At 44.1% G+C, this 14,344-nt stretch overlaps 1 protein-coding gene across 1 annotated transcript in view; it reads left to right on the top strand.

Moving 5' to 3' along the window:
• The window catches only part of LOC144165763 (uncharacterized), an 86,214-nt gene extending 73,871 nt beyond the window's left edge, over positions 1–12,343 (top strand). The window contains exons 5-6 of the mRNA XM_077695543.1: positions 7,585–7,762; positions 12,156–12,343. Of these exons, the coding sequence (XP_077551669.1) occupies positions 7,585–7,743 (159 nt within the window). The 3' untranslated portion in view covers positions 7,744–7,762; positions 12,156–12,343. The remainder of the gene's footprint in view (positions 1–7,584; positions 7,763–12,155) is intronic.
• The last annotated feature ends 2,001 nt before the right edge of the window (positions 12,344–14,344 follow it).

The following is a 14,344-nucleotide window of genomic DNA, read 5'->3' on the forward strand; positions in this document are numbered from 1 at the left end:
TGACGGCAGGACACACGACGTCGACTGTGTGGACTGACACCACTGTGAAGTCCAGTGCAGACGCCTTCAGGCGCGGTCTGACGACGGGGCTGAAGCAGCTTTCAGGTAAAGGTCAGCGGGTCATTGTAACCCACATAGGCAGCAAAGATGGCTTCGTTGATGAATGTCTCGATGCGTTCCGTGGCAAAAAGACGGGGAACTACCACGAATAAATGGAGGGCCCCCGCTTCGAGGGCCGGTTTGACAGTGTGCTGCAGAGGCACCCAAGTGGTAGCATCATAGTGATAGACAATGCCTCCTACCACTCACGGCGGAACAAGGCAGTGCCAACGACGAATTCCCTCAAGGGAACGATCGCAGAGAGGTTGGACAGCAAAGGCATCCAGTACGTCGCTGGGCTGACCAAGAAGCAGCTGTTGGAGATAGTTGCTCGAGTGAAGCCACATTTCATCAGCTACGGAGTCGACATGGCTGTACAGAAGGCTGGCTTTATCGTGTTAAGGCTGCCGCCTTACCACTGCGAGTTCAATCCATTTGAACTGATCTGGGCTCAAGTAAAGAACGCTGTGGCAGCAGCCAACACGACGTTTAACATTACACATGTGGAACAACTGCTGAAAGATAAGGTTGCAGAAGTCACAGCCGCACATTGGCGGGAGGCTGTGAGGCATGTGAGAACACTAGGGACAAAGTTTCAGCAAGTCATGTGAGGAAGTGACTTCATTGACCAAAACGTCATCCCGCTTGAGGAAGACGACGAAAGCACATCCGACGACGCCACTGCTTGTGACAGCAACGTCTCAGGTGTTTGGCCTGTTGATGAGCCTTGAAGACGATTACGACAGAACTTCCAACAATGGCACAACCACCTCAGCTGTAGTATGGTTGGTGGTGTTTAACACGCCGAAGCTACACCTGGGCTGTGAGGCCCGCTGTAGTGGAGAGCTCTGGATTAATTTTGACCAGCTGGGGTTCTTTAACGTGCGGCGAATTCTTGCCGAACGGACGTTTTCGCTTTTCGCCTCCATCAGAAAAGCAGCCACCGTGGCTGGGATTGACCCCTCATCCTTGGGCTGAACAGCACAACGCCTTAGCCACTCACCCACTGCAGCGGGTCGACAACGTCTCTGGTGCCTGCCCTCACCAGCACTCAACCGTCTCCACCATCACCATGATAAAATAGCCTTTTTAAAGGCTACCAAATTCTTGTTTGGCAGGACTGCTTCTTCATGACAGCCATCCTTGTGTTCTCTCAAAAACTTAATGATCTAGGACTTAAACAATCGAACAAAGAACAGTGTCTTATGAAATAGCCAGAGAGTACTTTGATACGTTTGAACACCACAGAAAGATAACCACACAACTAGTTGTGGAAAACATTATAATATGTATACACATCTAACCATTGCACCCTTAGCAGCGATGCCAGTGGTTTTGACTCTGATGGCGGAAATCACAATTCCTTAGGGCTGCACTGACGTGTAAAGGCAAGTTGGCCCGTATAAGTAGTAGCAGAGTGTCGTTTGTACAAACATGCCACTCACAGCAGCAGCAGAGCATTATCATTACACAAAAAGCGAAAAGCATGAAAACAGGTATCGCTACCTCATACACTTTCCCACACTGCATTTTGTGAGATAAAAAATCTTGAATCGTGAATCACAGGATTGGTGGAGCTTGCCGAAACATTTTTTCTGAACCTAACACTGAGTCAGACACATGAAAACGTAAATTAATGTACGAGGGAACTTACTCATGCCCTTTTTTAAAGGATGCAAAGCCCAGCTTCCAAACATAAAACAGGATGTCTCAGTCCAAGCGGGTAGCGTTGTTCCAGTTTTTTGTTAAAACTTTTCATCTTGCATACAAGCGCAGCCAGAATATGCATGCATGTGGGTCAACATCCGAGCCTACCGTACCTGCTTACCACTGGTGTATACATGCAACAGAAAAGGACAAAATAAAACTGGCTGCAATCACCTTGAAAACACGGACGGGAACTAATAGACAGAAACGTCAGGTTCAATTGTCAGCGAACAAGTCATTGTAAGTCCTAAAAAAAACCTGGGAGAGCTATGACACATATAATCTTTCAGTTAAAACACAAATTATTTAGCTTTTAGTGCTCTTTGAAAGACGATCAATTGCACTATCAGTGGGCTACGCATCTTCCAGTTAGCAAAATCGCCTGCAGGTGAAAGGAAACAAGTGGTCCACTCTCACATTATTGCGTAATAGAGTTGTCTCTCTCCCGTTTGCCAGTCCAGAATAGTTCTGAGCAGTTTGCAAACATCCCACGCCTGACGGCTGGTCTCGCAGTAGGCATTCCATGGGCATAAATAAAGTACGGAGCTACTCTGTAACCATCCTGGGTAGTTCTCAACTCTCACCGCAGCTTTACGGCCACAAGCAACACTTTGTGCATGACAAGCAGCGACTTAAGAGCATGAAGGCCTGAATTCATTTTAACGTAAGAAAGACGTAACATCTAAACGTTGCAACCTTCTAAGCAAACTTTTCCAATTTTTACGTACAGAAACAAGAGAGTGTGGTTGAAAAGCAGCGACATGACACTATGAAGGCTTGAAGTTGAATTATCTTGATATGCTGCATTGGTGTTTTCTATTCTTGCCGCAGCTGTATAACCAGAAGCAACAGTGCGTGCTTGGAAATCAGCGACATGGCACTCTTAAGGGGTGACGTAAACCATCTCTATCTGCTACAGACTTGTTGGCAATTATTACTACAACTCATCAATTTAAACAACCTTCAACCCACTCTATGAAGCCTATCCTAATCTTCTCACCATTTCTAGAGCAATAACAACATGGAAGTGTGGGGAAAGAGGTGCTGAATCAAAATGAACTAACACGCTATGGGAAGACTCTCAAACATTTGCGCCATCCTGTAGAATAACAATGGTCTATCATGACTAAGCAATGGAAATCTGAATGTCTGCCATTACACATTGTAAACCCCTTTAACTTGAATATAAACTCTTCTGTAAAACTCCGTAAATTATTCAGTGCAGGAGCACCAGAACGTAAGCATTAAATCAGAGCCATCACTATGAAACACAACTGCCATAAAAAAATTTGTATTACCATCACACAAACTCTGCTGAAAGACGATGGCAAGATAAACTGGGTTTAGTCATCTGAAATCCGAAATGCAGCTATTTTAACAGAAGCTTAATAGCTTGGACTTCTGAAAAATTCCAACACTTCAGACATAATACAAGGCAATTTGTGCTCAGTCCACACAATCAGTTCCTTTGATGCCGCTTTGATTAGCAACGGGCATATACAAATCAACAGCATATACAACGCAGCCCACATGAGCATTTTTCGCGCACGAGGTCACGGGATCGATTCCCGGCCGCGGCGGCCGCTTTTCTGATGGAGGCGAAAAGCAAAAACGCCCGTGTGTACGAGATTTCGGCGCGCGTTAAAGATCCCCAGGTGGTCAAAATATAATCCGGAGCCCTCCACTACGGCGCGCCTCATCGCCTGCGTTGCGTCGGCGCGTTAAACCCTACAATCAATCAATTAATGAGCATTTTTCTCAATGGATCGAAGACACGTGAACTCCTGCCGCGGGACCACACACTTAGAGCTTTATTAAATGATGGGGTTAAATACCAAGCAATATTACTGTCCGAATGTGTAGTTACCCTCTTTCAAGCAGCCGCAATCCAGTCACTGCATTTGATTACCTGATCAATATTCGCGTTCGTTCATATTGTTTTTTTTTGTCTGTGAAGCTACGGAGTCTCGGACGACTGTGCGCGAATGTTTCGTTCTTCTCGCGTCTCTACAATAATGCTGTAATAAAGCCTGCTTATTTCAGGTAAATAAAAAAATAGATCGCTGCTCCGGCTGTACCTCTACCAGCCAGAGTAACATGCGCAGTCGATGCGAATCAGTAAAGACAGGTACCTTTCGCTGTTAGTAGTGACGTATAACGCGACAAATAATGACGCGTAAATCTGTACGGCCAGCCAAACGCAGGCGACAAAAACAACACGCCACACACGCAAGCACAACCCGGCACGGCCTCTGGCCATACGGGCACAAACTACCTAGATTTAGCGCTCAACATCGGGCGCCGCCAGCGTTCACAGCACGAAAAAAAGAACCCTTGCAACTGGTCGCCGCTACTGTCGTAGAAGATAGGTTCCCTCAGAGAGGTTGCGTTACGCAAACACACTTTCCACAATCACACCAGCAATAGTGCAGCCTTGATGTGCTCGGGTGATTGGTGACGACGTTGCGCTCAAAAACAGACCACCACAATTTCCTGATCTACAAATCACGACAAGAAAGACGTACACGGAACAAACAACGATCACGGAACAAACGCGTTCTTGATGCACTACCGCACAATCGCAAATGGCGTACAGCCCTTTGGTTCCGGCAAGGTCGTTGACGCTTGACGACGCGACGGCGGAACGGCGGTCGGCAAGCGAGCGCGCCCATGTTAGTAGTAGTTTTCCTGCCAAACGTTCGCCAGTGACGTAACGCTAACGGCGGGACCCCAATGGTTGCGGATGAGCACAACTTGCCTTTGGTGTGAGAAATACCACTGCAGAGTTAAGCTGCCACCGACGCGACCGGAAGCAGCGAACGCGACCGGAGGAGGCAAACTACATTTTGAAGCTGCAGCCAATCACAGCTTTGTACTTTTTGTCTGCGCAGAGCGCCTGCGTACTCGGCAGCCAAAGAGCAGACGCTCCTTTCGCACCTTTTTTTCCGCGAACGGTTCTTTTCTCGTGAACACAACGTCGAGAAAACTGCCAGAAAAGTGCCACAGTAGCGCGGTGGGTAAAAGTGTAGCTGAAACGGAACAATTGATGGTCATTGCAGCGAAGTTCAGCGCACAAAACTTAAAAGTAGCTGCAAAGCTATCAAGAAAACGAACAACACGTACAGTTCCACTCATTTTTGCCATTTGGTAATGTTTATGTGCTATGACCCGATTTCTAAAAAACACCTCCCTCCCAATAAGCAAAAAAAGAAATATTATTTAGGTCGTTTATATCAAGTTTTATTAGTCAATAGTTAGTATTTATTGAAGTCAACCTATAAGCAGAGATATATTTACGCGCATTTTGTTTTGCATTTGACATCTGGCACCGTAGATACGAGGAGCTTGTTGGTCGGCGGCGTTCCCTGCTTCATGTTGCTTGGAGGTTGAGGACGACGAAAACTGCGCTGTGCGTTCATCCTCGGCGGCCGCCGCGAGAACTTCGCCGTCAAATTTTGCTGCATGGAGGTCGGCCTTAAGAAAGGCGCTTTGCTGTCACGTGACCATGTCATCACGTCACGGGCTTTCGTCATGTGTCACGTGTCACGGGCTTTCACGTGACGGGCATCACCAATAAACACCCTGAAAATTTCTTTTGAATTCAACCAGCCTCTTCAATATACCATACAGTTCTGCGAAGTAATGATATTTTAAAAACGCCACCCAAGCTGAACCATCTAAAGACTAATTTTTTATTTTCCCGTTTAAACATATCTCATTTTTGTAATTTGATAAACCCCTTGCACTTTAAAATATTATGCAGGCAAGCAGAAATACTGGGTTGAAATTTTAACACTTGAACTAAGCTTCCCTAACTCCCCCTGAAACCTATGTGTAGGTTTTTTTAATGGGCCTGGGAAATCCGATGCCCTGCAACGATTACTGAAAAATATAGACTATACCATGTGTTTACACACTTGAGCAAATTGATTAGGAGAAGCGTTGATCCTATCCAGGCGAGCGTCACAAGCACGCTGAAAAGCGTAAACTGAGTCCTCAAGGCCGTACTCTGTCAGTAAGTGTTTCAGTGTTTCTGCCCTTGCACCGTACCGGAAAGTACAAACCGACCGATTATTGGAGTGGCAGACGCAAGTAAAGTATCCCGTAATTAGTGTGCGGCGCTCCGTTTTAGAAAACTCAGCCAGTGAAAGAAATGAAAGTCTTTAGTTATGAGCAATATTTGGGGAGCACACATAAACAGCCCGCAACGTATCTGCGACAGCATCAAACTCAGAGCATATAAGCATCCCCAAATTCTTTACATCACACGCAAAAGACAGAAATGAGACATTTACTTAGGATAAGCATGCAGCCACCCAACAGGTCAACTTAGTGGCTAATTGAGTGGCTTCGACAAGGCTCTAACACAGCAGTCATGGCTTTATCCGTGCACAACATAGTTTCTTGAATGGGAGCAATAATTAAATCATTCCGTTGTAGTAGCTGCATAATCTGATGCTGTCGAGACCTATGTAGCCAGCCCATTACATTCATTGTAGCTACCTGCACTGCTGTGACGTTTGCCATACCCCGTCTAGAACTTTAAACACCACCTCCTGGTCCATTGGTCCCATAACCGGGCTTTTCTTCCCCGAATGCCAGAAGAACAGCCGGATTCTTTGAGGACAACTGACCTTCGGCTCCAGGTATATTTTGCTTCTCATAATCTTCTGAAATGTCAGGCGCCAGCCGATTCACCCAAGATCTACAGGCTTTCTAACCATCCGCTGGAACCGCCCTTTTCAGAAAGCTTGGGCGCCCATTAAAGAAAGCTTACGTGTTCATCCCACTTACACGACGGCCGGCAGCAGCACCTTCGCTCCCCATACTTGTTGTAGGCTCTTTCTCTTTGGTTGCTCTTTTGCATGAATGTGGCAGAGCCGCCTCTGGCTGCCCTCACCCGTTGCGAGTATCATAGGGTATACCTAGTAAATATATTGTGTACCTTGACTTCATAACCTGTGTTATCTACTAAGGCCTACATGATTAAAGGATCTTTTTGCGCTAAGGGATTGTATGTTAGGCTATCAAGGGCAATTTTGCCGGCCTCGCAGTATAAATTAATGCAGAGTAGAGGAAGACGACGCATTAGAAAAAGATCATGACGATGGTAATGAGAGGATACGATCGCACTACTGGACACGTTTGTGCTGTCGGTTACTGCGATGTACTCGGAACCTTCTACTTCAGCGACAGGGGAGAGACCTAGTCGCCACGAAAGGACTCCTCATAAAAAGATGCAAGAAACGCAAATATGACATACGGCAAGCAAAGAGGCGGGCGTTCGCTGCAGCCAAAAACCGCCAACAGCCGACATCACCGTGACGGTACGACGCGAAGATTACACGCCAGACATTAGTTCTTCTACTGACGACGACGTTGTTGCAACAGAATATAACATATTCACGACAGACATTTCTATTTGACACGGAGGATCACAAAGCTGTAAATCAATTGTAATGTTTTCTCTCTAGAACGTGTGAGCAGCCTTAAGTGTCTCTAAATTTTTTGCTTTTGTTTGCTTTTCATAAACAGTAAAACTCTTACAGGGCAGCTTGGTTTCCAAATTGTATGTCTTTCTTCGGCCCGAATGACCAGTGGCCCGATCTTACGTTCTCATGATTCGGTTGACAGAGCAAAGTCTAGACTTTCCTCTGCTTTTTCTTTCTCTCACGGCCCCGTTCACTCTGATTGCACGCTCAGTACGGAATGGCCTGAGAGTTCAACCCGCTCTTACCTCGTACCTCGCTCATGTTCTCTTCTTGCGCTGGCACGCAGTGTTTCCTGACGTATACGCTGTACCTGGTGGGGCGGTTCCTGGCCGACAACCTCGGTGGTCTAGGTGCAACGCTGGGCGGCCTGCTGCTCCCACTCGACGCCCCAATACGGGGCCTCGTAGAGAACCTCGGGGCAACGCTGCAGAAAACACTCGGCTGAAGGCGACCTCTAAATAATGGTCCGGCAACTCTGTCTGCCTTGTGTTTTCTCTTTCCGAATATTCTCGGTGGCCTGAAAAGGGACAGAGAAAAAAAATTGTTTATTTTAAACAGTCCTATTCTAGACCGCCCATTGAAATCTCTTGCATTGAAATCTACCGTTCCTCAACGATGTACTTATGGTAGCGAGGGTAGGTAACTAGATCTATGTCCCATGCAGAAACCTCACGTTTGCCAATCGATCCCCAATCACTTTTGATTTATTCAACCATTCAATCATTTGATCAATGAATCAGTGTTTCATCATTCGATGATATTAATTACCACATTACAAGTGAATGGATCGCTGCGCTGGGGGCAGAGCCGATTGCTTGATGCACTGTTTTGATAAACCGCAAGGTTCAACTGTAAGTAATTGCTTACAAAAAAATGTATCTTCTATAAAACGCGATCACGGCGCGCAGCGGTAAAAATCGCTATAATAACAAAACCACCGTAACTAGTATCTCAGTAAAAGCAGCACGGTGTGCATTAAGCGCTTCACTTAAGTTTTCTGACATCAGTTTAAAAGATTGCATTTTAAAACCCTTAATAGTGAAGCGCCAATATAATCCCGGTCATCTGTCTTGTAAAAATCAGGAACCGGAATGATACGTGACAAAGTCAATTTTGATATAAAAAATTTCCCAGCAAAGGATAATCAAACCGTAATTGTTTAGTGCGCAGATGGTAAAAAATCCGCAGAAATTCAGAGAATTATCCTCTAATGTCTAGTATTTTTATGCCGCCTGTCTTCAGTGTGAGTCCTTTACAGCAAATAGTTTGGTTTTTCTAAATCCTGACCGACCAATTATCTCCATTTGCGCTATTATAATGATTGCAGGTGTTACTTGCATCAAATCTGATTTTTTAAAAAATTAAGGGCGTTACATAGTTTGCCATTGTTTGCATATTTTTGTTTTCCCAGTTTTCAGTCCTTCAAAATTTTGTTCGACCAATTAACTCCATTTAGGCCACTATAACATCCGCGAAATCTAGTTTATTGTGGAAATGCAGGGCCTTACACGGTTCGCCATTTTCCGCATTTTTTTTATTTTTTTGTTTTAGTGTTTCAAAATTTCGTTCAGCAAATATTTCCATTTACGTTATACAACGCTCACAGTTGAAGCTTCCACGAAATCTCCGTTATTTAGGAAATACAGGGCGTTGAACGGTTCGCCATTGGCCATAATTTTCTGGTATTTTTAATATTTTTAGTTTTTCGAAATTTCATTCGACAAGTTATTGTAATTTGCGCTGTTATAACGGCTACAGATGAAACTTGCTCGATATCTCAATTTTGATCGAAATGAAGGGCGTCAAACGGTCCTGGCTATGAGGGTAGCCGGCAACGAATGCTACGTATTAAAAAGCGAAGTAATACTTAGCTCTCCAGAAATACCTTGATGTATCCAAGTCAACAATGTGCACTCCACGTCACTCCACCAGACATGGCTCACAATTATTTTGTGGCAGCCACAAAAAAAAAATCCTCGCTCGGAATAGTTTGTAGCCACACTTTTCTGTAATCTGCCGAAGCAGTCTGCGAAGTTAGATTTGAAAGTGCTATCGTACCGAGAAAACATCTGAGAGTACCTTGTTTAACGACCAGTTCAATGGCGCAGAAGCACGACTGAAGTGCTTTCGTCGCGCAGACGATCTCCACTTAAAAAATTATCTTCAAAGGTCAAGAACGCCACCTCCTTCTTTTGTCAGTTCCCTGTTGGAATTTGCTCTCGGCGTTGTTCTCCTTCAAGTAAATTAGACAACGTCTGACCCTTTCCTGGTTGCTCTTTCCCACCTCTGAGAGGGGCAAAAAAACTAAGTGCTAAATATTAAACATCACAACCACTCTTTCTTGAAATCCAATCTATGCACACCGTGTGCGGCAAGGTCTCAGGAGCTCCCTTGATCAAAGTGTTCTGAAATATGATCCTGCCGCTGAACATTGTGATTGAAATCGAAAACGTGCTTTTCGAACACCTGTAACATTTGACTTCCGCTAACAACCACACTATGCAGAGTTCACAGAAAAAAATCTAGGGCCGGTAAATGAAACCGTTTTGCTGTGTTTCTAAGGTTTAGCGCGAAAGCTTTATTAACCTGCGTTGGCTTATTCGCATGAATGGGATGAAGCCTCATTTTTTGAGCCTCATTTTGGGGCTTCCCATGTTTTCCAGTTAACAAACCGCTTGCGCAAAAGTGATGCGTGCAGAGGAAGTAAATGATGCAGGTATGCGACGGCCCAACTTTGTGTCTAACCTTGGCCCTAACGTTAGGCCTAACGTTCCGATTTGACGCCTAACGTAGTTAACCGGAAGCTCTTGGGAACACTACTTACAGCATTCTTTCTACGTCAAACTGCAGATAACGTTTCAAGTCGCAAGACCTTCTAGCGAAACGTAAAACCTTAGCTTCAGTTCATACCCAGAAATTGCAACTGTTCTAGAAACGACATGCATACCTACTCAGTAGCACATACCCACGTGGCTGCATTGCACAACTCCTCATATAGAGGAACGTATGCTGGGCCATGCACCTTGGAAGCAATCAATGAATGACTCAATAGGTCACTAGGGAGGCAACCACTAACAGGGTGAATCACAAGAAGTTTGTACACGTACACTTATTCCTGTGTGCGTAGCATTCAGCGTACGCACGTAGCATTCACGTGTACGCACGTAGCATTCACGTGTACGCACGTACACACACAAATGTTATACATACCCACTATAGCAACGCATACCTGCAGTTGGGTACTGGCCGACGCCCTATAATCAGAGATGTATTCTCCTTTAGACTTAGTTGAATTGAACCTATTTGAAATGCAAATTCCAGGATAGACCTGCAAAAAAAAGCTCTTGAAACTGCTTGAACAGACCTGAGAACTTGTATTCCAAACAGCAAGGCAACCCTGATAAAAAGAATTTTGTAACAAGTGTAATTCAGTTGTTAATTGAGTTTTCAATTCGGAGTAATCAGAAAGGTGGGGTACAACCTGAAAACAAATTTCACTAGGGTGGATTCGGCTTACAGGCTTACACATCATGCCACGCAACGGTATGAACGAAAACGTTGAAGTGGCGCCTTGTCATTTTATCAAACAACTATTTATAAATGTTGGTATTAAGTACTAGAACATCTGTTTTCCTAGTTCATGCGACATTTATTTACGATGTATTACGTTTACGAGTCTAATGTATTCCAAGGTTTACTTTTATTTCGGCAAGACTTGTTAATCTATCGTCGTTATTTATAACAATCATATAGCTGATGTTTACGCAGGACATCAATTGGAACAATTACGAAACATTTTAAACAAGCATATATGCTGTGTGAAAGATAAGGATGTTTACTACGTAAATGGGTCACTCGTTTCGACAAAACCGTGAAAGGGTGCAAGGTGTAATTTCTGGTAGCACCCCAAATAAGAATTCCGTTGTTATTAAAGATAAAAATATCACTTATACAAACCATTTTGATTCATTTTAGAACATAAAAACAGTGGCGCCGTACAACCCTGACAGTTCTAGACAATTTGCCAACATTCCGACCCACCGACTTTCTTGCGACTTCCCATAGTTGGAAGACAGTCAAGCAGCCTACGATTTTTTTTCTGTGTTTCTACGAAGGACAAGTCATTGTTGCAGACAGTACAAATTGGCCATCTAAAAGTTAGTCTAAATTAGGCCCTACTCTCCCATATTATCTGGTTCCTCTCGCTCGGTTGGCGAGATTTGCTCTTTTATGTTCTCCCCTGAAGCACCTAATGTCAAATGTCAGCAATGCCACTTTTTCAATTAGGCGAAGCCGTATTCTATGGCTTCCTCTAAAACTGATCACGAACTGGTAATGGTTCGTATGCGGCGAAGCAGAATTCTGTGATTACAGACATGGTTACCGTCGGAAGTGTTTTCTTAAACCCAGCTATTTTCCGGCAAGGTCATTGCCAAAGCTTCAGTATTCCTGTGATGAAACAAAATCATGACCTGTTCAAGCCATCCCGAACAATGGTATTTCTTATCATTCAGCAGAACGCAGCAGATCAGTACCATTTGGGACTAAAAAGCTTGACCTGAACAGGACAGGAAAGATTAATAAACGACGACAAACAGTGCTCACTTGTCTTTGTTCATCTTGTCCCGTCCACGTAATGCTGAGTGGAAAATGCCAGAAAACGAACTAGCCCAGCTTTGATGTTTATTATTGTTGATCCGTAACAACCAGATTCTCTGTTGCTAAAGCTCTTGCACGGCATGGTGAAAACGACAGTACGCAAGAATGAATGCATATCCGCTCTGTGCAGTATCTACCTTGGAAGCTTGTAATGCCTTTCTGCCCTTAATGTCCCTGTCGGTTTTTTTTTTCGAACAGTGCTTGCCATCAAGGAGTCAATCTGCGAATATCGACGCACCCAGACTTTGGCCCATTCTGCACAGAAGCGAAACAGCGCACGCTGGCTGCTACCTTTTCAGGAATAGTCAACTGGAAAGACATCGCAGCAAGCACATTCATGTCATGCAAACACTCCTACTTGCCTTTATTATATAAAAATCGCAAGACCTGTTTCATGTAAAAATTAAGTGGGGGGGCTATATAAATTACGTCGAAACAAAACAGCCTAGTAGGATCCAGGCTCCAAAGATCCTGAAGGGTCCAGCTCTGCAACATCACAAAAGCGTCTAAATATTTGTTCACCTTCAGTAGCACTAACTAAGGCGTCCTGCTCAGTTGTCCGAGTCAAAACTTGCCACCTTCACCGCATTAATGACTGGTGTAATAAATCGCTAATGCCCTGAACACGGACAAATGTAAAATAATCTCCTTTACGCGCAAGCGAAACGTTTACACCTTCCGCTACACTATGAAGAATTCCTCACTGTCACAGGCATCTTCCTATAAGTACCTTGGAGTCTATTTCCCACCCAATCTCTCCTGGTCTCACCACATCACCAGCATTAGCGCGAAAGCTTCCAAGTCTTTAGGATATCTACGCCGTAATTTACATAGCTGTCCCGCTCACGTTCTTCAACTAGCCTATCAAACGTTTGTCCGCCCATTGGTTGAATTCCGCTCCTATCTGGTCCCCTCATCACAAGTACTTAATTAATATTCTTGAAGCTATTCAGAATAGGCCGGCCCGTTATTTCACGCAACCATGACTATCACAGCAGCATAACGCAAATTAAACACAACCTTTCGCTTCAACCCCTGAGCACTCGTCGCGACATTTCCCTTCTTTGCCTCTTTCACAAATACGTGTACACCAACAGTCCCTTCCCACTTCACCGTGATGCTCCTTCCATTACTTCACGTAGGTTGCATAATCACTTCAGTTTCAAGCGATTTCACGGGGCAACTGATGCTTTCAACTCATCTGCTCTTCCTCGCGCCATTCGTTTGTGGAATGGTCTTCCAGATAACATCGCATCAGTATCAGACAATAATTCTTTCCGTCAGTTGCTGCTTACTCTCTTTTCGCAATAAGGTCTTACCACTGAATACGAGTGAAAAAAACAGCGCTAAAAGACAGGACAAGAAAGGACACAGGACCACGGCGCTGTGGTCCACAGCGCCGTGGTCCTGTGTCATTTCTTGTCCTGTCTTTTAGCGCTGTTTTTTCACTCGTAATCATGAACCAACCAGCCCAAATGCGTACCCTATTGCAGTCTTACCACTGTTTCGCACATTTTTTTTATTCTGCCATTTCCTGTATCTCTCCTGTGTACCTCTAAAAATGTACTTGAAAACCACAGAACCAGTCGTCTCTGTTGCACAGCACGTGCTTTCTTTTTTTTTCAGTATCGCATTTTGTGCCCGATTATGAATGTTGTATACTGAAAATGTTTTCTGCGTATGGGCGTTGGTTCTGCCTTTTTTCTGGTGCTTTTTCTTTTGTGAGTTCTGCAAATTATGGCAACTGATTGGTGCGTATCGGGTGGGTAAAGTCGGCTATCTTTGGTTGATGTCGCCTTCATATACAACCCTGATTGTATTCGGTTCACTTTGTCGTGTGTGCACTATGCAATCGCCTTTTCTTTTTTCTTGTTATCGGCTGCTAACTTAAACTTATATTGCAAACCTCATCGCAATTCGTTGGGCTGCTATGCTTTGTAAAGCGTGCATTAATTTTGTATGATCTGTAACACTTCGCCATTTACCCCCTTACTCAATGTCCTGTAAAGGGTCCTGTAAGGAATTTTAAATAAATAAATAAATAAATAAATAAATAAATAAATAAAAGTTTTTTGAGTTTTTTAGATACCACATTTTTACACCTCATTTCTGATCACACATAAGTGGCCCTGTACACCAATCATTTCATTGCCTTTCGTTTCATTTCACATTTATTTCTACTGACAAATTTTAGTATTCACGTTTACACCCCTGTCATTATGTAACCTTCATTTGGCGCACTTTGCCTTAGTTTACCTTGTGCCATTAAACATCAATCATCATCATCATTTCCCACTTTTTTCCAAAAACGTACCAAAACGTTGACGAATGTTCGAGAGCACGAAAAGCACTTTTTGTATTTGGGTTTTTTGTTTTGTTTTATTTGT

Source organism: Haemaphysalis longicornis, unplaced genomic scaffold, assembly GCF_048455015.1.
Source record: "Haemaphysalis longicornis isolate Haplotype H1 unplaced genomic scaffold, Haemaphysalis longicornis Haplotype H1 scaffold_1, whole genome shotgun sequence".
Classification (NCBI taxonomy): Eukaryota; Metazoa; Arthropoda; class Arachnida; order Ixodida; family Ixodidae; genus Haemaphysalis; species Haemaphysalis longicornis.